General features: G+C 36.2%; 1 protein-coding gene across 3 annotated transcripts in view; it reads left to right on the forward strand.

The window, feature by feature from the left end:
* dmpd (F-box protein dampened) overlaps positions 1-27,500 on the forward strand; it is a 158,255-nt gene that overhangs the window by 40,929 nt on the left and 89,826 nt on the right. For all 3 annotated transcript variants that reach the window (XM_090388227.1, XM_090388228.1, XM_090388229.1), the window contains exon 3: positions 14,825-15,021. In XM_090388227.1, the coding sequence (XP_090244353.1) occupies positions 14,860-15,021 (162 nt within the window). In that variant the 5' untranslated portion in view covers positions 14,825-14,859. The remainder of the gene's footprint in view (positions 1-14,824; positions 15,022-27,500) is intronic.

Genomic DNA, 27,500 nt, shown 5'->3' on the forward strand with positions numbered 1-27,500 from the left:
TCACTGCCAAAATCAGGGATACGCTGTGATAAGGCCAACCGTAAAGAACCTTCTGTATGCAAGTCCGTAAGCACAGCGATTCTTTGTTTATTTCAAATACGAAAAGGCCGATTCATACAGATATGCGGAACCAAAACAGGAATTTAAAAGTTTACTGCATTTTTTTATATTTGGGTACTTTTCTCGGCAAACATATTCCCAAAAGTCTTCTTCTGATGATCTGGCTTTTAGGGAGATATTGTTTTGCAGTGTAATAATTTCATTTTCAAGTAATATTTTCTCCATGTGGAAAATCGCAGCGATCTTTTCTGCAATTTATTTCGTATCTAAGTGGACATTAAATGGATAAGAAATATATTGAACAATGTCTTCAATTGTTTTAAAATCACTTATTCTGGTTTCAAAATCATCCACAACATTCTCAATTTCAGAAACGTATTTCTCACTATTAAATTCAAAAACAGGATATTTTTGCAAATGATCTTGCATATTTGCAAAATGATCGACTTTTTTTTCTTTGAGATCCTTAGCCATTGCCAAAAATTGATATTTATATGCAGAAATACTACTAATAATGTCACCCACATTTTTATTTTTTCTTTGTAATTCCAAATTCAGATCACTTAATTTACTGGTAAAATCTGCCAAAAAAGCCAGATCACACAACCACTCCGTATCTTGTAGCTGCTGATAATCATCTCTCCTTTGATCAACAAATTTATTTAATTTCATTCAGCAAATTTTGAAATCTCTGTAGAAACTTACTTCGACTCAGCCACCTCACATCTGTGTGTAATATCAGATCTGGTTCTTTTTCATCGAGTTGCATTTTTAAAAGTCTCCTTTGAAGAGATTCCATCCTCTGATGGAATTCATGATTTTGAAAGCGATGTCCATAGCATTTTTAGTATTTAATCTTTTGCTGGCTAACACTTGTTGGTGGATGATATAGTGGTAACTCAAAATCTGGGAATTTGTCATCCTTTTGGCCCAATGCGATGAATCTGTTAAGATGCCCCGTCATTGCTTTAGCTCCATCTGTTGTTACTGATGCGAGCTTCAATAGTGGTAATTTTTAAAATTTTTTCAATAAAATGTTTGAATGAGTTAAAGATATCAAGACCTCTAGTTCTTTCTTTTAACAAAACCATACTCAGCAGTTCTCTGGTGGCAGAATCATCGAAAAACATACCAACAAAAATGAGCAATTGAGCTGTATCACTGACGTCTGTAAATTCATCCAGTTGTAAAGAAAAGGACACACAATTAGCAATATCAGCACGCAATTGTTCGCTCACATTTTTACTCATTTTTTCGATGCGTCGCATCATAGTATTTTGAGATAATTGCAGATCTTGAAGGGCACTTTTAATTTCATTTTGTTCTTAAAATTTTCAAAAAGAGAATCTGTGATTTATAAAAATACGTGTTTAATGAATTGACCATCGGAAAATGAATTGCATTTTTTTGCAAGAATATGACTCACTTTAAATGATGCTACAGTTACTGCTTTAGATTGTAAATTAGGTGTCATGAAGAAATTTTGTTGCGTGCATAATCTGGATTTAAGTTCTTATAATTTATTTTTTCTAAGGTCACTATTCAGCAGAAAATCCAATCGGTATTTACCATGGAGTGCGTTGAAGTGCCTTTCTAAATTTTCTTTTTTGGTTATAGCCACAGAAGCATTGCAAATCAAACAGCAACATTTTTCTTTCACCATTACAAAAAGTATTCTAGTTCCCACATAGCTGACCAGGCTAGCCGGGTGGGTAAAGTGCCTGCCTGGCGACCCAAAGGTTCCTGGTTTGAATCTCGCCTCGGGGTTAGATCAGAGTAGAAAATGCAAAAACCTTGGGAGGTGCAATATGGCCACAGAAGCTGATGTGCCGAAAACTAACAAAAAAAAAAAAAAAAAAATTAGTTCCCACTCTTGACGAAAATGATTCGTTTTACTCATTTTCATAGTATTCATTTTAAATCAAAAGGTATTAAATTAACATATAAATACTGTCCAGTTATTAAATCAGCAAAAGAAATGCTTACCGATTAAAACACTAAGTTGTGTGAACCAGAAAAATATTCTGTCTGAACAGCTAACATAGGATAATTGATGAAGAGGATTCCTGAATGAGGAAGTTGTTTCCAAAAGAACCGGACAAACACACCACCGTTTATTGCTCTGTTTGGTTATTTCCTTATAAGAATCAGTTTTGAATGCCTTTGTTATATTTCTCTAAAGCTATTTCTGGAGGTCATGACCATAAAACAATAAAAACGATTTGCACTTTTCTGTTAGTGCAATCTAATTATAAACAGGTAGTAAACTCAATCTTATTGCATTTGCAATAATACCGACAGCTGGAATTTTGTGGTATTTTACGTTATTATGATGAAATGTTTTTCTCCTTTAATGAAATCTTTAATCATGCAAAAAAAAAAATTTTCAAAATCTGCTCTTCATTCCTATTTTTGAAGCTTCGTAAAAAATAAAAAAAAATAATGCGCAGGTAGCGAAACTCTCTGCACAATATAAAATTTTGGTAGTATACCTGACCGTGCAAATCGTTGGATGACTGTATATTTAAAATTCGTTGTGATCGACCAAAATTAAAGCCGCGATCAACTTGTTGCCCATCCCTGGGTTATTGGAATGTTTCTGTAAAGTTTTCTTTCCAGCAAGTTTCAATAAACTCAATCATGTATTGCCTTTAAAAATTTATCTGGAGTAAAGTGTTGTTTAATCTTTTATTAGAATTAATTCTCACATATGTTTTTCTCTATGCTGTTCTGCTACTTTGAATTTTGTGGATTCTGGGTGGAACTCCTCAATTCTCAACAGTTTCCTCACGTGGCAGGTCTGTTTGTCTTCTTACCATGGCACACGGAACATCCAGTAGCTACATAAGAATTCTTATGCCAGTTAGTTTTGTTGAATCTTGTGAAAACTTTCCATTTACTTTGTGTCATAGATTCATTTTTTCCTTAAAAAAATGCATTGTGCTGTTTTTGCATCAGTATATATTGCCATTTCTGTTTACATTACAGTAGTGCTGCTGGTGGCAATTTCAGCAATCAGTAACAAATAAGCATGAAAACTAAGTTAAGCTCTATCTATTTTTACCACTTTTGGCACATGTTCACTGTAGTGAATGTGTTTACAAACTTTTAAAGTTGTGATGCTACTTTTAACTTACCCTGCTCTTATTTATTAATTAGCAATGAAAGGAAACCTAAGCTGTTAGTAAAGATATTACTAGGATATGTCTGTTATGACTGGTTATGGAGTATTTGCATTCATGTGCATCATTTTCATAAGTTTGACAATAATCTGTGTGTGTGTAAAATGTTAACATTAAGTAATGTAAGTTAAAATATTAATATAATAGTTTTAATAATTAGGTAATAATTTGACCACCATAGTTCAGTTTAGTAATAGAAAAATTTAGTGAAACCTGCTATCCATCATTACCATACATGACAACTCAGTGTTGATTTAAATCAGAATGAAAATCAAAAAAAAAAAAAAAAAATTTTGAAAATTATTTTTCATAATTTTTGCTTTTGCATTTATCTCATTCTTTACCTTCAACCCAAAAGCTCTTCTTATTGAGTTTCTCTGCATCCAGATGTGTCCAAACTGATTTAGTCTCATTCTTACTCACCTATCTAAGACACTATAGACTCTTTTATAATATCCTTACTTCTGTCTATCTTAGTGATATTCCTGTCCATTTGCATTTCACACCTACCACTTCTGTAAAAAAAAAAAAAAAAAAAAAGTCCTCTTGTTATAGAAGTTTTGTAAAAATGTTTGATTTTTTATACCCTTTGGCATCAGTCTTCTTGTGAGTAGAATAGTTGCTGGGTTGCCAGGTGCTGCACTGATAAGGGCTGGTAAGCACCAACGTGATTATCATTAATTCTTTATTTTAGTGTCATGGCATCACAGTATGACAGCATCAGAGTGGTTCAACTCCGAACTGTGACTGAATCCTGTGATTACAGCCTGTTATTCTGACGGTATACATTTTTCTCACTCTGTCTGCCTATCCCCATTCTGGGAATTTTTGATGTATTTTCAGTAATTGAGGAAGGATTTAAAAAAATAGTTTTTATTCCCCCTGCAGATTTGGTGTAAGCAATTTTTCTTATTTTTACTAATAAAGAATTTAAATTTTTTTTTTTTTTGTACTGTAGTTAACATTAATTTAATTTCCTGCACTTACAGCAGTGATATTTTTGCCCTTCCCTGAAATAAAGTAATAAAATTTTAGGGCTTTGTATCGTGTGCGTGTACGTACACGCTGAGGCAATTCTGCATAGCCAGTTGTGTGTTTGTGTTGTATGACTGGCCCACACACGCACACACACTATATATATATATATATATAAAAACCATCTAAAAATAAAAATAAAATAGTAATTACTCAGAAGAGTATCCCCGTGTTTATAAGGTTTATTGCATTCAGGCGTGCGCCTCCGTATCCAGGTGGGAAGGAGCAGCAGTGCGTAGCACACGCTTCTTGATTAGACTGGGGTTCGAGCCCGTCACCACCAAATACGGAGGATGCGGAAAGGTCAGGGAATGACCACCGCATATCCCGGAGCAATATGGCCTTAGTTGCTAATGCTCCTTAAAACCAAATAACAACAACAACAACAGCACTCAGGCGAGGCTTGTCGCCTGACTGCACTACAACCTATTGCCAAAATTGAACCAACCCAATCCCTCCCCCCAACTAAAACCCATAGTAAGAGGCTCTATATATGTATATAGCTTTGCCTCTGGACAAACACGTGCTGTTACGCCTTGGAAAAGCGGTACCGGCACAGTCCGAGGTAAGGCATAAAACAAATGTAAAAATAATGTAAATACACATGTAAATAAAGGAATTTAATCCACTAGTTAACACAAACCACAGAAAGTTAACATAAATTCATTAAACGAACAACAAACCACCATAATAGGCATTCACTTGAAAATTCGGGACTTCGGCCAATGCGCCATCAGCACACAGTGAAATGTTAATGCGACTGCGCCATAAAAATAGCCATCCATAAAAACAAATTAAAGGCGGTAAATTCCCTTTTCGACTCTACGACCTCCACTGAACACATCAAGTAAGTAGTAGTATTGCAATATAAAATACTTACCCGTTGGGCTTTGTGTATTCTATCACAGTTGCTGTAGAGATTATAAAAAATTAATTTAATTCATAATTAATACTAATTTAACTAACAACAATTAAGAAGAATAATATAAACATAAGTTCAAAAAATTTTAAAAAGAACCTTAGAATCTAGAATTAAATAAAATAGCAAAGCTGTGATAGATACAAACAGAAACGAGTAAGGAAAAAATGCATTACAATCGAATGGGCCGTCAATCCACTCAAAGCCCCCAATGAAGTAGGGGATTGACGTCCACGTGATGTAATACAAAAATGTATAAAAATGTATAAATAATATTATATAGTTATAAAATAGTATTGATAATTGCCTATTGTTACAGATTTAAAAAAAAAAAAAAAAAATTTTTCATCAATAATTATCATGAAAATTTCTTTAGCAAAACGCAATAAGCTTCTAAATCCTAAATGTATAGGCCATGGGAAATTAAGATAACCGAGATAAGGCTAGCTTAAAGACCAGTATTGTATTAACAATAATACCTATATATAAAAACACCAGTATTTAAGAAAATCGAACTATTGGAAACGTGTACACACACACACACACACACATGCAGTGATCACTGAATTGTGACCACACTATCCATAACGGACTGTATCATTATAGCTTGAAGTATAAAAAGCGGAACAGCTTCATACGCTAGAGCAGTGGTAATTTGCATCTGGTTATGCAAATCAAAATGATAGCAGTTATGGGTGGGATGTGTAGTAAAGCTATCATAGAGTTTCAGAAGGGCATGGTTGTGGGAGCTCGTGTGTTGGGTGTTTCCATGTTGGAAACCACACAGGGCCCACTATGGTTAAGGTGCACAAAGAATGGTGTTGCACAGGTCAAGCCACTGCCTGCTGATAGAATTATACAAGGTGGATATTCCTGGTGAGCAAAGTGTTCAGCATGTTATACAGGCTGAATGGCAGGTTACTGTGCAACAGTTGACATTGCAATACCATATGGGGAATGCAACAACAATATCCAAAATGACAATGCGCTGCACACTCAAACTTACAGGGTTCCACAGCAGATGACCTACTCTCGTCACTGCTGATCATCATCAGTGGTGAATGTTGTGGTGGCAGCAACATGCTGGTTGGACACTAGAGGACTGGAAAGGAGTGTGCTGGTTAGATGAGTCAAAATACTTGGTGCAACATGTCAATGGATACCTTAGTGTGTGGTGCAAGCAACATGAGTCCATGGACCCATCATGAATGGTGTCTGCTATCCAGGCAGGTGTCAGTGGTCGCTTAATATGGAGCATGTTTTGTTGGCAATAATTAGGACTCCTGGTGCGTACGGGCCAACATTTCATTGTTGAGGTCTATTGGCAATGCTTAGGAGACCATGTGCATTCTGCCATGTTGCATTTTTTCCTGGACAGAAATGGAATCATTCAAGATGATAATGCACTGTGTCGTTAGGTCTGCACTGTGCATGAGTTGTTTGAGGAACAGTGAAGATATCACTCAACTTGATTGGCTTCCAAATTTGCCTGACCTCAATCCAATTGAGTACCTGTGGGATGTTTTAAAATGGGAAGTAAGGCATATGAACATGCAACCTTCATCTGTTCCAGTAGTTTGGAAAGCCTTGCAAGCAACATAGCTGTAGATCCCTATAGATGTCTTCAAACATCTAGTGGAGTCAATGCCTAGGTGATCCATGTGAATGGTGGCCCAATATGGTATTAGGTAGGTGGCCACAATTCAGTGATCACTGAGTGTAAATTATACTTTATGAAAAGACTTCTTCTTCTTAGGATTTATTCTGTTATCACAACAGTTATCCTCAACCTAACATCAAAAAGTCATTCCTTTGTTCTTTTTTTCCACTCTCTTCTATTGTCTGAATCTCCATCCACTAGTCCTCTTCTATTCATAGCTGTTCTCACACCCTCTATCCACATCCGTCTTGGTCTTCCTCTCTTTTTCCTTCTCCATTTATTCCGTTATCACAACAGTTATCCTCAACATATCATCAAAAAGTCATTCCTTTGTTCTTTTTTTCCACTCTCTTCTATTGTCTGAATCTCCATCCACTAGTCCTCTTCTATTCATAGCTGTTCTCACACCCTCTATCCACATCCGTCTTGGTCTTCCTCTCTTTTTCCTTCTCCATGACATCCATTCCATGGTGCCTCTGGGCAGTCTGTTGCATCCATTCTCTTTATATGGCCAAACCACTCCAATCTTTTTTCTCTATTTTATCAATGATGGTTTTTTGGATGTTCATTGTATTCCTTATCATGTCATTTCTAACTTTTTCAGTCCTAGATGTTCCTGCCGATTTTTCCTAAAAGTCCATCTCAACAGCCAGTAGTTTATTTTTTTGTCTTTCATTTAAGGTCCATATCTCACATCCATATAATAAAATACTTTGTAACATTGTACTATATATTTGATGTTTAGTTTTATTAATGATATTTTTATTCCATAGCACTGAATTGAGCATTCCTATGACCTTTCTACCTTCACCCAGTCTTCTCTCAATTTCCTGTACAGATGATCTGTCAGCCTGAATAATTGCACCCAAGTATTTAAATTTCTGTACAGTTTTCATCTGTATTCCATCTAAATCCAGAACCTTCCCACTTCAATTCATGTACTCTGTTTTATTAAAATTAACTGTCAGTCCCCATGTTTTATTTTCTTCTAGTAACTTTCTGCCCATATAATTTGCACCTTCATCATCCTGTGCTACCATAACTTGGCTGTCTTCAAAGAGTAGATTGTAAAGGTGCTTATTTTGACCAAGAGGAATATCCATTGAACTACACTTCTGTGACCATGGTCTTAGAACAACTTCCAGTTATAGCCTAAACCAAGTAGGTGATGAACAGCATCCTTGAAGTAGTCCTTTGGAAGTTTTAAAATTTTCTTGATAGTTTTGAGCCAGTTTTAACACAGCATGTATTGTTCTTGTAGATCCTTCTAATTATATCAGTTAATGGCTGGCTTATCAACATTTTTTCCATAGCCTTCCAGAAAAGATTTCTTGGCACACTATCATATGCTTTTCTAAGTCTATGAACAACACAAACATATATTTTGGCTTGTAGCCTGGCATTTTTCTAGAATTTGCTTAACAGTAAATAAATGGTCTATACATGAGCACCCAGTCGACAAGCCACACTGTTCCTCAGAAATTACAATTTCTTGTTCCAGGTTTGATTTTATCACTTTTCCAAATAGCTTAGCAATAGGACTCATTATGCAAATTCCTCTATAATTGGAACATCTGTCACCGTTTATGAAGGTCGATGTGATGTATCTGACTGTCATCTCATCTGATATTTTGTCACCATCGCATAATTTGTTAAACAGTTGAGTTAGTAGATTTATAACTTTTAGACCTCCATATTTAAACAGTTCCATGTTAATTCCACCTGGTCTTGGTGCCTTTCCATTTTTTTGCCATTTTTGTTTCCTATTTCACTTCCTTGATGCAAATGTTCAGTCTTCTTTTTGTGGCAACTGTCTCTGTTTCAGTTTCTCTAAATTCCTCTCTTCCTTCATTCAACAGCTTTTCATAATAATTGACCCATTCCTCAAGATCTGTCATTTCCAGTATAGCATTTTACTTATGAGCTTTCCTTAAACTCTTCAGTACTCTCCACACCTCTACAGACCTTGTACATCCCAGATTGCTGCTCACCTCGGCACATGCTCTATCCCAGGACTCATTCTTTGCCTTGCTGACTTCTGCTTTCACTTCCTTATTTTTTTCTTTATATATTTTTCTGTGACTTCACTTTTTGAGCTCAACCATCTTTGGTATGCTTCCTTTTTTTCCTTTATAAATTCTTAAATTGTTATGTTCAGCCAGTCATTTTGATTTCATCTTTTGAGATTTTCCTTGCCTATCCAGGAATTTTCTTCACTGTTTCCTTTAGATATTCATATATGTCTTTTGCACTCTCCCCATAGCTTTCATCTAATTCGTGATCTAGTCTTTGTTGATACAAACCCTGAGTGCTCTCATCTTTTAGTGAGTCTACATTAAACCTGTCAGTGTCACGTTCATTCCTCTCCAAGCCTTTCTTCCTTTTCTTCTTTTTTGGCACATCCATGGGAACGACAATGTAGCCTTCACCAAAAATTGATCAGAAACCACAATATGCTCCTCTCTGGGCCCTATCATAGAAAGACAAAATCTCACACATGCTGTGAATAGCTAATTGTGTCACTGCAATTAGTATTTGCAATTAGCATGTATAGCAATATCAAGGCTGCCTAATAAACAAAGGCAGTTTGTTTGCTTTTCCCCACAGAAGAATTTTAGGATTGAAATGCAAGTGTGCAATAATTTTTAATTAGTAATATTGCAGTGTATAGTTAATTAAATTATAATTAAGAAGTGTCATTTTTCATTTTATTTTTTTAGGTAATATTTTATATATGATATGTAGCAAAATGTTGCTGCTACAAGCACAGGTAATTAAAAATAAAAAACTTTAAAAGTATAAAAAGTTTAGGTTTCTTCTGAATTACTGAAACTATGTCATAAATTCCAGCATAAAGACAGGCAATTAGAGTGAGAAACATGCATGCTATGTCAGATAACAGGTTGGAATCATAGGTTCAGTCACAAGTTGGCCAAAGTGCTTTGATACTGTGATTCATGATGCTTTAGTAGTAGTAGTGGCACATGATGCAAGAAAGCAAGTGTATGAGCTTATGCAGCATCAGCCAAAAAAAAAAAAAAAAAAAATCACACCATTCCCTCCAAATGCCTGTCCAGTTCCTCCTTAAATTTAGTCAACCTATTAACTTCCACAACGACAGATGGAAATTTGTTCCAGCAATTAACCACCTGCAGGCTAAAGGCAAATTTCCGCACATCTATTCTACATCTGTCTTTTCTTAATTTGAATTTATGCCCCCTTAGGTTCGTAATCTGAACAAGTGGAAGGATCCCATCAGAATTCAGCTTGCTCAACCCATTCAAGGCCTTATACACCTCAATCAGATCACCGTGCAGGTGCCTAGTCTCCAGCCACTGCAATTTGCAGAAACTAAGCCTCTCTTGGTAAGAGGATCCCTTCATTCCCCTCACAAATATTGTTGCCCTTCTCTGTACACGCTCAAGCAAATCTACATCCTTCCTAAAATGAAGCCTCCAGACCTGCATGCAGTACTCAAGGCGTGGCCTGACCATTGCCTTATACAGAGGGACAATCACCTCCTTTTCCCTACTAGCAAAATTCCTATATGTCATTGACAAAACCCCATGACCTGCCCTGGCAGCCTGTCTATATTGCTCAGAAAACTTCATATCTGACTGCACAATTACTCCCACGTCTTTTTCATTTTCCTACCACCTTAGCCGCAGTAGCTCTTGCACCAAGAATTCTTAAAACAAACAAACAAACCTACCACCTTAAGTGTAGTATCACACAGTTGGTACTTTTCTCTCTGGTTACTTCTACCCATATGCAGTAATTTGCATTTGTCAAGGTTAAACTTCAGTTGCCATTTCTTAGCCCATCTGCCCAAATTATCTAGATCCTGTTGCAGTAGCACACTGCCATTACTGTCATTAACAACACTGCCAACCTTTGTATCATCTGCAAACTTCGACATTAAGCCTGATATACCTTCATCAATATCATTGATAAATATACAAAACAACAGGGGACCCAACGCCAAACCCTCTGGGACTCCACTAATAACATTAGTCCACGAAGAACAGCACCCATTGATTACCACCCTCTGTCTTCTCCCACTTAACCATCCTTTTATCCATTGTAGCAACTTACCCTTAATACCATTCTGCTCCAATTTGTACAATAGTCTTCCATGTGCAACAGTGTCAAAAGCTTTCCTGAAATCCAAATATATGATATCAAAATTATTTTTTGCATCCAGTTCCTTTCTAACCACATCATGATATCCTATCAAATTTGTCAGACAAGACTTTCCCTTAACAAACCCATGCTGTGTCTGAATTATTGCTGCAGTCTTGTCTAGATGATCCTGCAATACATTTTTAACCAGTGACTACATTATTTTACCCGGAACAGAAGTTAAACTAACTGGTCCGTAATTACTTGTGTCACCCTTCGATCCCCCTTTGTGAATTGGGGATTCATTTGGACATCTATAGTCCGTGGGAACCACCCTGAGTCCAAGGATGCTCTCATAATTATGGCTAAGGGTTTGCTTAGTTGCTTTGCCGCCTCCTTTAATATAACTGGATAGATCCCATCCACCCCAGGTGCTTTTCTTATGTTTAACTTCAACAATTTCTCCTCCACTTTGTTCTCAGTTATTACAAAATCATTAACTACCCTACCACAATTTGATAACCTTCTGCCATTTTCAATCCTTAATAATTCCTCATGTGTGAATGTAGATGCAAAATACTCATTCAGTTTGTTTGCTATCTGAGCAGGATCATCAACAGTCGAACCATTGATGTCAAGTGGACCAATCAGATTCATCCCCTTCCTTTTGGAGTTTATACAAGTAAAGAAATCCTTTCTGTTTTTCTTAGCATCGTTTGCCAAGGATTTCTCGTAATCTGCCTTCGCCTACCTAACCTCCTTTGTGACCTGATTACAGATTAGCTTATACCTGCCATAGGCTTCTGAGTCGCTTGATAATTTATATGCATTCCATGCATTTTTTTTCTCTCTCACGAGTCTCATTAGTTCATTTGATAACCATTTAGGCCTAAACCTTGAACAATATTCCTTAATAGGTATGAAACTTTTAGTAGCATCCACAATTAATTCCTTGAATGCTTCCCACTTAGAATTTACTGTTGGTAACATCGTCAGTTGATTCCACTGTACAGAATTTAAAAACTGTCTGAGACAGTTTTTGTGGATTACTTGGTCATCTTGAGAGGAGGGAACCACATTACAAATAAGCAACATTGTACTTCACATTTTATGGAAGTGCTGCTTAGTTTCATGTAGCTTTGGAGCATTTTAGCAGTAACCTCACAAAGTAAGAGATCAGTGCTGTTGAAGGACTCTCCCCTTCTTTTACACTCGCATGTTCTATGAGTAAATCTGCAACATATGTAAATTTGTTTTAAAATGTACATATGAGTGTCAGTTGTGAAAATAGTGATAAATATGCAGAAGACTTGGGTTATTTTCGTTTTTATTTTTGTTCTATATAAGGCATTTATACATACAGGCAGCGGATCTGTACCACAGTTTTTAGCAATACATTTATTTTACACTCTAACAAAGGTATATACCACTATGATTCTGTTAGTTATGTTCCACTGAACAGATTGTTTTAACCATAAAATGGAAGGAGAAAAATGCTCTTTGTTAGTCCAGAAATCTCTCCAGACAATATGCAGTTCTACTGTTTGTAAAAATATGGATTCTTTGAGGTAGTATTAGATCAAGTAAAACATCGTATCTATAGTGTGGTTTAATGCCATGTTTTTAATTTAATTTTATGTTATCTATTTGTAATGCCGTACATGTTTTTATATTAGCCCGTAACCTTGTCAAGCCCCTGGCCTCCTGGCTGTGCCGCGCGCCTCCGTAGCCAGGTGGGAAGGAGCAGCAGTGCGTAGCACACGCTACTTGATTAGACTGGGGTTTGAGCCCATCACCACCAAATACGGAGGATGCGGAAAGGTTAGGGAATGACCACTGCATATTCCCGGAGCAATATGGCCTTAGTTGCTAATGCTCCTAAAAACCAAATAACAAACAAACCTGGCTGTGGCAGGCACGTTATTGTATCTTTACTGTACAATAAGGATTTCTTCATCATATTAAATGGATTCATCATGTAACATCAGTTAGTTAAATATAACCTTTATTACTTAAAAGAAATATTTATTATGTATTCCTTAACTAAAATGTTAATCCTTTATTTTAGAGATTGTGAACTTAAAATAAGCATAAGAAATTAAATTTAACCATTTTTTAACATCACTTAAGAAAGAAAATAATTTTTTTGGTTTTTATTAATTCCATATTAATTAAATATATCATAATATTCTGTTAGAAAGTCAGAAGGAACCACTGATTCAGTCAAAAAATGCCTTCTGTCATTGGAAATTGTAAATATAATTAAATTTGGATATAGCACCAACGTGTAATTGCAGATAAATACAGCCACTCCTGGCTTACATAATATTCGACTTTACGCAAGTTTTTTCCAGGCGGTGCAAACTTAAAAAAATTGTGGAAACGTATTTTGCACCCTGTAGGAATAAATGGAGGTATCATGAAAATATTATAATGTGAACCCAATAACAGTGTTTTTTTTTTTTTTTTTTTGGCATTCAAAGACCTTGGAAGTTGATATTTTCGCTAAGCTATTTATTAAATAACTAAGCTATTTATCTCTCTCTAAAAGGTCATTTTTATAATGTGTATTGCACTTCACTTTCATCGTTACCATATGTTCCGTTATAAGAATCAATTTTGAACACCCTTGTGATATTTTTCTAAAACACATTTCTAGAGGTCACTACCATAAAAGAATAAAAACAATTTGCACCTTCTGGTTTATTGGGCTTTTCTGTTAGTGCAATCAATAAACGGGTAGTAAACAGTTAGTAAACGTGATCATATTGTATTTGCGATAATACCGATAACTGGAATTCTGTGGGTTTTTATGTTACAGTATTATGAATTCCCCTTCACTGAAATCTTCAATCATATAAAAAACATAGATTTTCAGAATCTCCCCTTCATTCCTAATTAAGAAGTATGAAGCAGGACAAAGTTTGTCATCTACTGCATGGAATTAGGTCTCACTGCGCGTATAAAAGAACATGTTAAAGGACTATATCGAAGATGGAATAGCTATTAATAATATGGATGGAAAATCGGATTCAGAAGCAAGTGCCCCTGAGTCCAATGGCCATTCAAGCAAAAGCAAGAAGTATTTATGAAGATATTAAGGATAAATACGGCAAACCCCAAGCTAAGTTCGTGGCAAGCACGGATGGTTTAATAGGTTCAAGCCTCGTGCAGGTTTCCAAAACATTCAAGTATGTGGTGAAGTCACCAGTGCTGATTCTGCAGCAGCAGCAGAGATATTTTGTGATGTGTTCGAAAAAACCCCTTCTAAATCTCCACAGCCCTCAACTTCTGCAGAGGCATGCTTATCAACTGGAGAGTTAATTCTGGCAAAGATGCTCGAAAGATAAAACTTGCTGACGTTATGCCTGCCTCCTCTATCTTTTTGTAATTTTAGTTTTGAAATTTTTGTAATTTTGTGCACTGGTAATTTTTCCTGCTCATGAGATAAAAAAAAATTGAATAAATAATTCTATTTATATGTTTGTCGAACATTTCTTTTTTGCTTCAATCAAATTTGTCAGTGCTGCATAAGCATTTAGGGAAATTCCAGCTTACGTAAGTTGGGGAATGGTTGTATAAAAATCATGAAGTGTTTAGGAAATTGATGCTAAGTTTTCTTCAGTGTGCATCTGAAGAATATGTGGCATAAATTCCCAAAAGTTTTGTAATTTTATATTTTTTTATAACTGATGTTGCCTTCAAGTTTTTGGTCACATTCACCATTTATTCTGTACTAGATTGATCTATTTCTTAAATATACAAATACATTTATAGATTGGCATTAAATGACAACACAGTTGTTATCCACATTAATTATTAAATTGATTAAATTGCATTCCCTAGGATTGGGTGAAAATTGTCAATTTCATTAGCCACAGATGAGTACTTCAGAATCAGCTGGAATGCGGAATAAAAAATTGTACAATGATGATCATATTCAAATTAAAAATCAACCTCTACGTTTGCTTGATCTCCCACCAGAGGTGCTGGAATTAATATTTCGATATATGCCATTTGAAGCCATAGGCAAGACTAGACCAGTAAGTTTATAATTTTTATTTTTTACTAGCTTTAATTTGTCATTTGTGACATTTTGTGTATCTGCTTATAGCTGATGTACTGATAAAACTCATTTGGCAGCATACGAATTACGCAGGTATTGAGATAATAATAAGTGAGCACATATACTACTGCATCTAGTAACATTAGAATGTTTATTGTTTAAAGGTTATGATTAAGTTAATGATAATAAAAATTATAATAATGATAAATTAATAATAATAATAACAACTGATATAATGGGGGGGGGTGTTAGATTGGCCAGGATATCTGCTAATAACATCTGTGGCCAGCTGCTGATAATACTGAATTTCACCCTCCCCCATTCAGTGACATACAGTTCCAAGTTCGAGAAATGCCTCTTTGTGAGTGCTGCATAATTAGCACTCAAACACCAATTACCACAGCCAATAAACAGAACAGTCGATAGTTTTTGTCTTTTGAGGACTGTAGGGATCATTTTGTTTGTACACTTTGCTTAGGTCACTCAGTTTCTGTTTTGTAAGCCTGCTCCAGACCAGCCTAGGTAAGCTTTTCTGAATGTTAATTATATAATTTTTCATTTTGCTTTTCTTTCTTTTTTGCTATAGTGCAGAAGAAGGCAAAGTGGCCTTTGAAATTTTGGCTGACCCCCCTCCCTTTTAACTTTTTATTATCATTAACTTCTCATAACCTTTATACAATAAACATTAATGTTACCCTATACAGTGGTGCGTGTGTTCACTTATTATTATAATTGATATAGTATGTTGATATGTTAAGCTGCATGTATACAGGGTGTTTCAGTTAAACGTTTCAGAACTTCTAAGAGGGGTAGGGTACATCCTGACAACTCGAAATCATATAGCAATGTGGGGTCGGAAATGCTTTCCTGAAGCGGTGTTGTACACAGAAGCACCATAAAGAAAAGAGACCGTAAGTGAGAAATCGTTTTAATAATACATGAAAAGAAGCAAAAGGTACATGGATTAAAGTAAGTGTTCGAAGTTTCTTCCACGGGCTACAATGCACGCCTCACATCTCCGACGCATGGACATCCGAACATTCTGGAACACTCCAGGCGAATTTCGAATTTCTTCGGCAGCTACTGCGATTCTTGCAACCAGCTCCTCAGCATTGTCAACAGGGGTGTCATAAACTAGCGATTTCATATGACCCCAGAAATAAAAATCAAGACATGATAGGTCGGGTGACCGAGCAGGCCAACGCACGGGACCACCACGTCCGATCCACTGTTGACCAAATGTGACATCCAGGTAGTTACGAACATCTCCGCTATAATGGGCAGGGGCTCCATCGTGTTGGAACCACATTGTCTGTTGCGTCGATGCAGAAATCTGTTCATCTCTCAAAAGTTGTGGCAATACTTGCTGCAGAAAGATCAAGTAGATAGGTCCGGTTAGACGACACGGTAACAGGTAAGGTCCGATGAGGTGATCTCCCATAATATCGGCCCATACATTGACCGAAAATCGAATCTGTGCTGCACGACGTCGTATTGCATGCGGGTTCTCGACCGCCCAGATATGGTCGTTATGCGTGTTGAAAATTCCTTCCCTTGTGAAGGATGCCTCATCGGAAAACAACACTTCAGCAGGAAAAAGGGGATTTGTAGCACATTTTTCAAGGTACCACTGTGCGAAAACAATACGAGGTGCATAATCCTCCGGTTGCTGTGTCTGGACACGCTGCACGTGAAACGGATGCATGTCTTGTTCTCGGAGAATCCTCCAGACGCTGCAATGGGAAACCCCGACTGCGTTTGCTACACTTCGTGTACTCGTTCTTGGATTCCCCTGTACATGCTGCAGCACATTCTGTTCGACGGCTGGAGTCCGTGCTGTTCTTACCCTGTCCCTGTCAGCTCTTTCAAATGAACCTCTCTCAGCTAACCTCTGGTGCAGTCTTGCAAAGAAATTATGACTGGGAATACGCCTCGTCGGATATCGTTCTGCGTACAAACGCTGTGCGGCTGGCCCACTACAATTTGCAGCCCCGTACGCCAAATGCATATCGGCTAACTCTGCGTTCGTGTAATCATCCATCCTACTAACTTGGCGTTCTTGTTCAAGAAAGTCGAAATTCGCCTGGAGTATTCCAGAATGTTCGGATGTCCATGCGTCGGAGATGTGAGGCGTGCATTGTAGCCCGTGGAAGAAACTTCGAACACTTACTTTAATCCATGTACCTTTTGCTTCTTTTCATGTATTATTAAAACGATTTCTCACTTACGGTCTCTTTTCTTTATGGTGCTTCTGTGTACAACACCGCTTCAGGAAAGCATTTCCGACCCCACATTGCTATATGATTTCGAGTTGTCAGGATGTACCCTACCCCCCCTCTTAGAAGTTCTGAAACGTTTAACTGAAACACCCTGTATACTGTTTACCAAGAGTGGCCAACCTTTTCTTTCAGGATGATCAAGTTAGAGCAAGTGGATGTGTTGATACATCAATATTCTAATGTCTAATTTTCAGGTTTTAATTTATGCAAATTGCTTATTTTTCCTCATCTGTAGTGCTCACCAGAACAAAACTTAAAATGCGACACCTTTCTTATTAATTATATTTAAAATTAACAGGAATAGTAAAAATAATAAAATACTTCATCTTTATTAAAACATACCTCACTGATATGTCAGAATAATAAATCATATACAAGTAATCAGTATTAGTAAAATAATAAGAGGAGTATACCTCAATATAGTACGTAGAACACTTCCGTATGATACCCTCCAGAAATTAAAACGGAAAAACCGAAAAAATCGACAACTTTACCGGTACATTAGAGTAAAATATAAATAATTAAGTAATCAATTTAACACAGTTCAAATTAATTTAAAACAATTAAAAATCAAATTAATGCAATTAAAAGAATCTAACGAAAATATTCAAAACGATTTTCCTTCCTGAAGCTGACAACGCTTTTCGACCGTATGTCGTGATCACAGGAATGAAAATTACCGAATCGGGTTAAATCTGAAACTTAAATAGTGATTATTTGTTTTCGCGCATGCGCAAAAAGGTCCACACATCGGAGATCAAATATGGCCGTCGAACATTAACAGAATTCTCGTGTAATTTAATTTCAACGGTTTCTGCAATTAATAGTCGCGTATAATTACGTTGAATGTTAAGTATTTTGGCCTCGTTAAATAAAAAAGTATGTTTTTCGTTAATGGCATGAAAGGCTAATTCTGACGCTGCTGAACGAGAAGCACAAACTGAGGCTTCATGTTGATTTACACGAATATTAAGAGAAAATCGCGTCGAACCTTGGTAAGACGAGTCACAATCACCGCAAGAAATGTTGTATACCAGATCATTAATTTGTGTTGCAAACGCGGAAAGAACCGAGCGATTGTTCAGTATAGTGTGTAACTTCCGTATTGGCCTAGCTACAGTTTTAAATTCGGTATCTTTAAAGAACCTGTTAAGCTGTTTATGCCACTGTTCAACATATGGGACAGAAATAAAGTATTTTTTGATATTACTATTGTTAATTGGTGTAGTATTTTGCATCCTATCCTTAGCCGGTACCCTAATTCGGTTTATTGTGGTAATGGAATAACCCCTGTTTAAGAATCTGCTAGTTAATATTTGTATTTCTGAGTCCAAAGCAGATTCCGTCGTTGAATATTTATAGGCATTTAGAAATTGATTAAAGATAATCGATCTTTTGTAGGTGAACGGGTGATAGCTATTATAATGTAGAAGCATACCGGTGTTTGTAGGTTTTCGATAGATGTTAAATTGTATTTTATTCGAGTCCCCGGGTAAGCATGAAATTTAGAAAGTTTAATGACTTAGTATCCATATCCTCCCTTTCCAATGTAAATTTGAGTCTAGAATGAATATTATTAAACGAATGTAAAATGTCTTGGATAGTACTACTATCGGTAATAACTAGAACATCGTCTAAATACCTCCCATAGTATGTGATACGGGGTAGAAAAGGTGTCAAATGTATATGCTCAATCGTTGAGAGATAGATCTCTGACATTAAGCCACTCAGGCTCAAACCCATTGGTAATCCAAAAATTTGTTTGTACACCTTGTCTCGAAAGGTGATGTAGTTGGCCTCAACTAACAATTTAATTAAGTGAAAAATTTCCTTAATAGGTAGCTTCGTATAATTAATCGGTGTCGAGTTTTTATTTAACATATCCCAAATAATATCTAATGTGTATTCAACGTTTACATTCGTGTATAACAAGGTAACATCTAGTGAGAATAAATTGCCATTGTCGCCGAGTCTACAGTCTTTAAGATTATTAAATAATGTATCGTAGTTCTTAATCCCAAATTGTATTACCTGTCTAAAGGGTTTTATAATGTTATATACATGTGTGGCTAAGGATGAAAATGCTGAGTTCCTGTAGGAAACAACAGGTCGAATAGGAAATCCAGTCTTGTGTAATTTTACCTGACCGAAAAGTGCAGGAATGTTGTATGTTCTGGACTTCAGTTCCTTTAACTGAACCATAGTAATGTAGTCGTTTTTTCGATACGTGGTTAACGTTTTATTGTATTGATTGACCAAATTGGTAAACAGTGCCGAGTCTACTTCACGATAAGTGGAGGTATCTGACACAACTGAATCTAACTTATTAATATAATCACGTTTATCTAGTATTACCACCGTATCTCCTTTATTTTACTAATATTATTATCAATGTATAACATATTGAGTATTACAGCTCTGATTCATACTATATAAGTAATCAGTATATAGAAAATTCTATGCAATATCAGTGCTTGCCTGTCATAATGTTTGAGTTTATTTTAAAGGTTAGGCAAAATTAAATTAGTGAAATGATCATTTATTAAATTTCCAAAAAAAGTGGGGAAAGACAGATGCTCACAAACTAAAATTTTTTCTAAATTCTGAATGTTCATAATTTAAGTTAAAGTTGACTCGGACATAAAAGCAGGAGGAGATAAAACTCAATACTGAAATATATATATATATATATATATATATATATATATATATATATATATATATATATATATATATATATATATATATATGTAGTGTTATTACTTTATTGGGAAATAAGTTTAGTGTAATATTTTTAATTGTATTGAAATTGAATTGAAATCATGCCTCAGACCCAAAGTAGCAAAGCAAAAGGCTCAATGCAGTGAGTTCTGTGGCTCGGGGGAGAAATGAGGAGGGTGGTGGTTGTATTCTTAATCACAGCCTTTTTAAATGTACTGCTTGTTGATGTTTGCGGAGCTATCAGGAACGCAATATAATATTGACAAGGGGGGGATGTCTTTGTGCATGTTCGATGTAAGGAGTGTGAGGAAGTTAGGTGCCAACTCGGCATTGTTATGGGCCTTTATGAGAGCTTGAAGGATTTAAATTGGGAGCCCATTCGCTCTCAACTGCCCACATCAACACCTAATGATCAACACTTGATCATTAGGCAACACAGTGGCAATCCCCAAGGCAGAATACACTGGTCCCACAGGAACTAGTTCTTATCGGTGACTATTTTCAGGGAAACGTGGAATATATTGTGCAAAAAGGATAGGTGGAATGGAAGCAGGGTACGCCTTACGGGGCAAAATTTGACAAAAGGTGATATTGTTGTACACGTTGGCACTAATGACATTAAGAGTAGGAGAACTGCGGAATTGTTTAACAAGTACATGTCGATGTTGAAGAAAAGTCGTGAGTTAGGGTTGAATTTGAAAGTGTCTGCAATTCTGCCCAGACATGATAGGAGGGAGTATATGATGAGAGCTTGTCAATCAGTTTGGCCCTGGAGAGATTTTGCAAGGCTCATGGGGTAGAATTTTTCTCAGCATTGGTCTTTGCTTGTTAACAGGAGAAACTACCTCTACAAAGAATGAATACACTTAAATAGAAAGAGTGCAAGAATATTTTCTGATGCTATCGAGGCAGTGTTGGTGGGTTGGAAAACTGCTAACTTGGTGGGGGGGATACACAGACTAATAGATTAACAGTAGCTGCTGGCAGAGTTGAAAGTGATTCTTGCACTGCTTTTATTGGAATGAGCAGCAGCCTGGAAAACAAGGTGCTGGGGATTTCAAGGACTGCTGGGATCATAACAGAACAAGTAAATACATAGACTGTGTTAGGGTAACTAAGATTTAGAACAGGTGCACATATACTTGCATGTACACCAGTGCTAGGAAATAATTAAATAAATTTGATGAATTTGAGGACCTGGTCAAAACAAAGACAGATATTGTTGGGATATTAGGGACATGGTGCCACACAGATATAAGAAATGCAGAATTGTGTACAGAAAGGATAGGAAGGGAGGAGTGGTTATGCTATTAGTTAAGAAACACATAAAATCAAAGGAAGTACATCCAGTTGACGTGGGTGGACAGTGCAATGTTGAGTCAGTGTGGTGTTGCACTGGGGATGCAAAAATGAGAGTAGGAGTGTGTTATATATGTGTAATGATTCTGCTGAGTACAACACACAATTGTACAGAGAAATAGAGTAGGCCAATAAATCAGATTGTCTAATAATGGGGGGATTTTAACTTCCCAGATATTGACTGGAACTTTTGGATTGGTCATTTGTACACTAGCATGTCTTTTTTGGATTTATTGGATGATTGTTTTCTACAGCAGTGTTCGAGAGGCAACCAGAGCAACTAATACTCTTGATCTGATTATCAGCAGTGATTCTTCGTGCATTAAGGATCTGCAGATAAAGGAAAACTAGGTGGCAGTGATCACAGTGTGCTGATGTGGGATTTACTCAAATATGTAACTACCATCTGGGGTAAAGGGAAGGGTTTTTGCTTTCATATAGGTGACTACAGTGGTCTAACAGTTTTTAAATTCTATACGGTGGAACCAACTGATGATGTTACCAACAGCAAATTCGAAATGGCAAGCAATCAAATAATTAATCTTGGATGCTACAAGGCTTTTCATACCAACTGAGAAATATTGCTCAAGGTTTAGGATGTCAGATGAACTAATGAGACTCGTGGCAGAGAAGAAAATTGCATGGGATACATATAGATTATCAGGTGACATAGAAGCCTATGGTGGTAGATATAAGCTGATCTGTAATCAAGTCACAAAGAACGTTAGGCGGGTGAAGACACATTATGAGAAATCTCTGGCAAAAGATGCAAAGAAAAACAGCAAAGAGTTTTTTAATTATGTAAACTCTAGAAGGAAGGGGTTGAATCAGATTGGTCCACTTGATATTGATGGCTAGAATGTTGACGATCCTGCTCAGGTAGCTGACAAACTGAATGAATATTTTGCATCTACATTCACACATGAAGAGTTATTCAGGGAGGGGAATGCCAAAAGTTTATCAACCTCTGGCAGGGAGCTAAATGATTTTGTAATAACCGAGAGCAAAGTTGAGGAAAAATTATTGAAATTAAACATAAGAAAGGCACTTAGGGTGGATGGGATCTATCCATTTATATTAAAGGAGGTAGCAAAGGAAGTAAGCAAACCCTTAGCCATAATTATGAGAGCTTCCTTAGACTCAGGGGAGGTCCCCCATGGACTGGAGATGTGCAAATGTGTCCCCAATTCAAAAGGGGGATCAAAAGGTGACACAAGTAATTACAGACCTGTTAGTTTAACTTCTGTTCTGGGGTAAATAAGGGAGAAACTGGTTAAAGAAGCACCGCAAGATCATCTAGACAAGGCTGCAATAATAATTCAGACACAGCATGGGGCTGTTAAGGGGAAGTGTTTCCTGACCAATTTTATTGGCTACTATGATGTGGTCAAAATGGAACTGGATGCAAAAAATAATTTTGATATCATATACTTGGATTTCAGGAAAGCTTTTGATACTGTTGCACAGGGAAGACTATTGTACAAATTGGAGCAGTATGGCATTAAGGGCAAATTAAAAATATCATTTATTAATGATAATGACTGTTTATTAGAAAGGCTTAAGTACTGCAAATTGCAGTGTCTGGAGACTAGGCACCTGCAAGGTGATCTGATTGAGGTGTATAAGGCCTTGAATGGTTTGAGCAAGCTCAATGCTGATGGGACTCTTCCTCTTTCTCAGATTAATCGCCTGAGGAGACATTCAAATTGAGGAAAGACAGTTAGTTGTAGAATAGATGTGTAGAAATTTGCCTTTAGCCAGTGGGTGGTTATTAGAGGCATTATTAGAGCAACTAGATAAACATTTGGAGTGAATGGATGTGTGAAATGGGAAGGGTGTTTTTTTTTTTTTTTTTTGGCTGAAGCTATATAAGCTTACTTTCTTGCATCATATATACTTCTGCTAATTTCTAATTGTATCTTTGGAGGACTTTTTTTTCCCTATATCACTCTTCAAAATAGAGAATGCATTGTTGAAGAGCTAGAAATGTTTTTCTCAGATTCAGTTTTCAAAAATGTGTCAGTTACTAAAATGCAAATATTTTTTCATGTTAGCAAGTATTATTATTAATTTAATTGGGGAACAAAATTATTAGTGTACAGTGAATTTATTCAGTTACTTTTTCAAGCCAACAGTGATTCTCCAAGAAAAATATCATAAAATCATCCCCTACATTACACAGCAGCAAGCCTGAATAGTTTTTTTTCCAGAGCTCTGCAGGATATCAAAAATGTTTTCATGGGTCATGGGGGGATGCCACCTCTGCTATATATTATATGTGCATAGTACATATAAGTAGTATATGCAGATACTTTCTTTTTTTATTCTTTCAAGATTGCACAGGTACTGTGCAATCTTGAAAGAAACCAGTTTGTACTGTGGTTTTGAATATACACTAGATCAGCATGTCCCCCTGAAAAAGAAAAAAGTACAGTACAGTTGAACTCAAAAAGATTGTTCAATCCCACATGAGAAATAAATTACCTTTCTTACTAAGAAATATACTAAAATGTCCAAGAGCAAGCTGGTTTTTTGATTTTATAACTTAAGATGTAGCACAGGTTGTTCAAAAGTTGAGTTTTAGAAGTAGGTTCCTCTGAAGCTTTAGGTTCAGTTTCATTTTGAATTAGGATTGATGATTCGTTTTCTAGATGAGTTTGTGCTGGTTGAATGTTACCAGGTTATAGGAGCTGGACCGCACTAATTTGCATTTTTAGACTGTTCATACAAAGGAGAATAGAAACACTTTACATTTGGGCTTTGTTACATGGTATTGTTCACTGAGTTAAATTGAATTTGCAAGTTGTTTTTAAGTTATTTTGTAAAGTTAGTGGCCATATCTGTAATCCAGAATCCAGTGTAGGACATGTGGTAATAACATGGCCACATTATAAGGAAATGTTTAGGTTATGGAAGGTTTTTAATAGCTACAATAACACCTCATTAATTTAAAATTTTGGTGTTATCTAAATTTGAGAAATTGTCAATGCAAAACATAACTATTCATATTTGTCCATGATTTGGAAATTAAGAATACTAATGACCAACTGACATAAATTTTGAAAATGTAGTATCAGAATGGTCATATAATAAACTGCACCTGTACTATTAATACATAATAGGATGGTTCATTGCCTTGTGTGGTTCCTCTATATGTGCACTCTTCCATCAGTGTTGAAAAGAATAAATCAGGACTCAACAGACCACATGACTTGCCTGTAGTCCTCTTGTGTTTGTTCATCCTTTGTATTCCTAGCACCACCATAGCTGTATTTTTTGATTGTTATCTAAGCTCAGTGGTTTTCATGATGGTCTCCTACTACTCTTGTAGTGAATTCTTCGTAGGATTCTTCACATGGAGTGGGTATACTGATGCATTGTGGTCAATTGTTCCATAGTTTTTCGATGATTACTTGGTGATCTTCTCCAGATGCCAAGCACCTCATTTCATCACCTTACATTTTCAGTTATAGCTTTGTGTTCACAGCTATTTTTGTGCAACTTTCTAGGTGTGTTCACAAATGCATAAAGCACTGATTGTCTTCACCGTGTCCAGACATCTGGCCACCTATATGTAACAACTTGGCTCCCAGTGGATGGATTTTCATGAAATTTTTTGTTTGGGTCTAATTAGAAACATTTGTTGAGCATTCCCAAATTTTATTAAAATTGGGTGAACAGAATACATCAGATCAGTGGTTTTCAACCTTTTTTTAATAACGGCACCCATAAGTAATTTATTTTATTTTGCGGCACCCCTACTCAATTTTCTGCCTGTTAGATCCGATTCTGTGTGTGTGTGTGTGTGTGTGTGTGTGTGTGTGTGTGTGTGTGTGTGTGTGTGTGTGTGTGTGTGTGTGTGTGTGTGTGTGTGTGTGTGTGTGTATATACACCATAATTAGATAAGTTATAGTGCAAGAATTTAACGTTCCATATTTAACATGCAATATTTTATGTTATTTTATTTTAACATTTTAAACACAGTAATATTACGATTCTATATATATATATATATATATATATATATATATATATATAATATTAAAAATATATATGTTATATGATATTTATTATAATAATTATAAAAATTACATTTCATAATACAAATTATATATATATACAGTATATAATAATTTTATTCTTTATATAGAGGTACTAAGTAAACATCAATTATAGATCACCACAAAATTAAAGATACTGTACACCTTTTTATAATTAAATAAACATATAAATTAAAAAATAATAAGTTTAAATAACTTAAACCCAAATTACGTGGCACCCCTGGAATGTTGTTGAGGCACCCTGGTTGAAAACCACTGCATCAGATGTTCGGGTATTACTCAATAAGGTAAACATGTACACTAAATTTTCAGAGTATGTTCCATTTGTCCCTGGGAAGATGAATGAATCAGTTGACGCTTTGAGTTCCCCCCCCATACAGTTTTCTTGCCTCAGAAATCAATTAGTTTTGGGTGTTTGAGCATTACTTGGGAAAAAGTCACATCAACACCAAATTTTCACCATATGCTTCATTGGTCTCTGTGAAGCTTCTAAGATCAATTACTATTCTGTTGCCCCTGAATCCCCCCACCAGATATAAAAAAAAAAAAAAAATTACACACACACACACACACACACTGTGAAGCATCTAAGACTGATTACAATTCCATAGCCCCTTGAATCCCTTCCCCCCCCCAGATATGTAACAACAACAAAAAAAAAAAAAAAATTACACACACAAAATATTAGAACAGGAAGATTAACTGAAACATATGAGAGTAAATGAGCAGGAATATGATAACCATGAAATTATAGGCAACCAGATTGGCAAAGGGAACAAAGGGTGCTCTTACAAGAAAGGCTTCAGTGCTGCAAATTGTAGCATCCGGAAACTAGCCACCTGCAGGGAGCTCTGATTGAGGTGTTTAAGGATTGAATGGATTGAGTAAGCTAAATGTTGTCATTCTTCCCTTGCTGACTACACACATGAGGGGGCATAAATTCAAATTGAGGAAGGATGGTTACAGGTTAGATGTGCAGAAGTTTGTAATCAGCGAGTGGGTGGTTTGAATAAATTCAAGGAAGAACTAAACAAATTCTTGGATAGTATGGATGTGTGAATTGTGTAATTTATTTATTTTTTTTTTTTTGACTGATTATAAGCTTGCTTTCTTGCATCATTTGCCACTGCTAATATTATACAGGGTGTTCAGGCTAGAGGTATCCAAAAATAACAGCTTATAATGCTAGAACCACTCATTATATTTTCTCAAACGAAAGCACAATCGATAGGAAATCTCTCCAAGATTTGTTTCGTCACAGTGTCAAGGTCACTAGTGCAGGCGCATCACCAATAGTCGCGCAAGTGCAAAAACAGCATAAGAATGGCTGTTGTCTCGGTTGAGAGGTCGACACCACAGTGAAAGGTGCAGTGCGTGCTTTGGTCAGCTGAATTTCAATCAGTTACACGTGTTTGGCAGAGTGCACAAAGGGAATGGAATGTGGATCCTCCGACATTCAAATCCATTCTTCAGCAGGATAAGACTAAAAGAGACGGGAAGCTTGGTTACACAAATTGTGAAGCGTGAGACCAATGAGACTGTGGATCGGGTGAGTGAGTCATTCTCTAGGAGCCCACGTAAGTCAATTACACTGGCTAGTAGTGAACTGCAGATTCCTTGTTCAACAGTTCACAACATTAGTATTAGTAGAGGCATATGATGCAAGAAAGCAAGTTTATGCAGCATCAGCCAAAAAAAAAAAAAAAAAAACCCACTTCCATTTCACCCCTCTGTTCGTTCCAAATACTTGTCCAGCTCAGCCTTAAATTTATTTAGACCACCAACTTCCACACATAGGATGGAAGTCTGTTCCACTAACCAACTACCCGCTGGCTAAAAGAAACTTCTGCACATCTATCCTACATCTGTCTTTCCTCAATTTGAATTGATGCCATCTCAGATGATTATTCTGAGCAAGAGGAAGAATTCCATCAGCATTGAGCATGCTCAAATATTCAAGGCTTTATACACCTCAATCAGATCACCTCGCAGGTGCCTAGTCTATGGACAATTTAATTTGTAAAATTTAAGCCTTT

This window comes from Mastigoproctus giganteus, chromosome 14, assembly GCF_048544385.1.
Source record: "Mastigoproctus giganteus isolate SK-2022 chromosome 14, ASM4854438v1, whole genome shotgun sequence".
NCBI classification, from domain to species: domain Eukaryota; kingdom Metazoa; phylum Arthropoda; class Arachnida; order Uropygi; family Thelyphonidae; genus Mastigoproctus; species Mastigoproctus giganteus.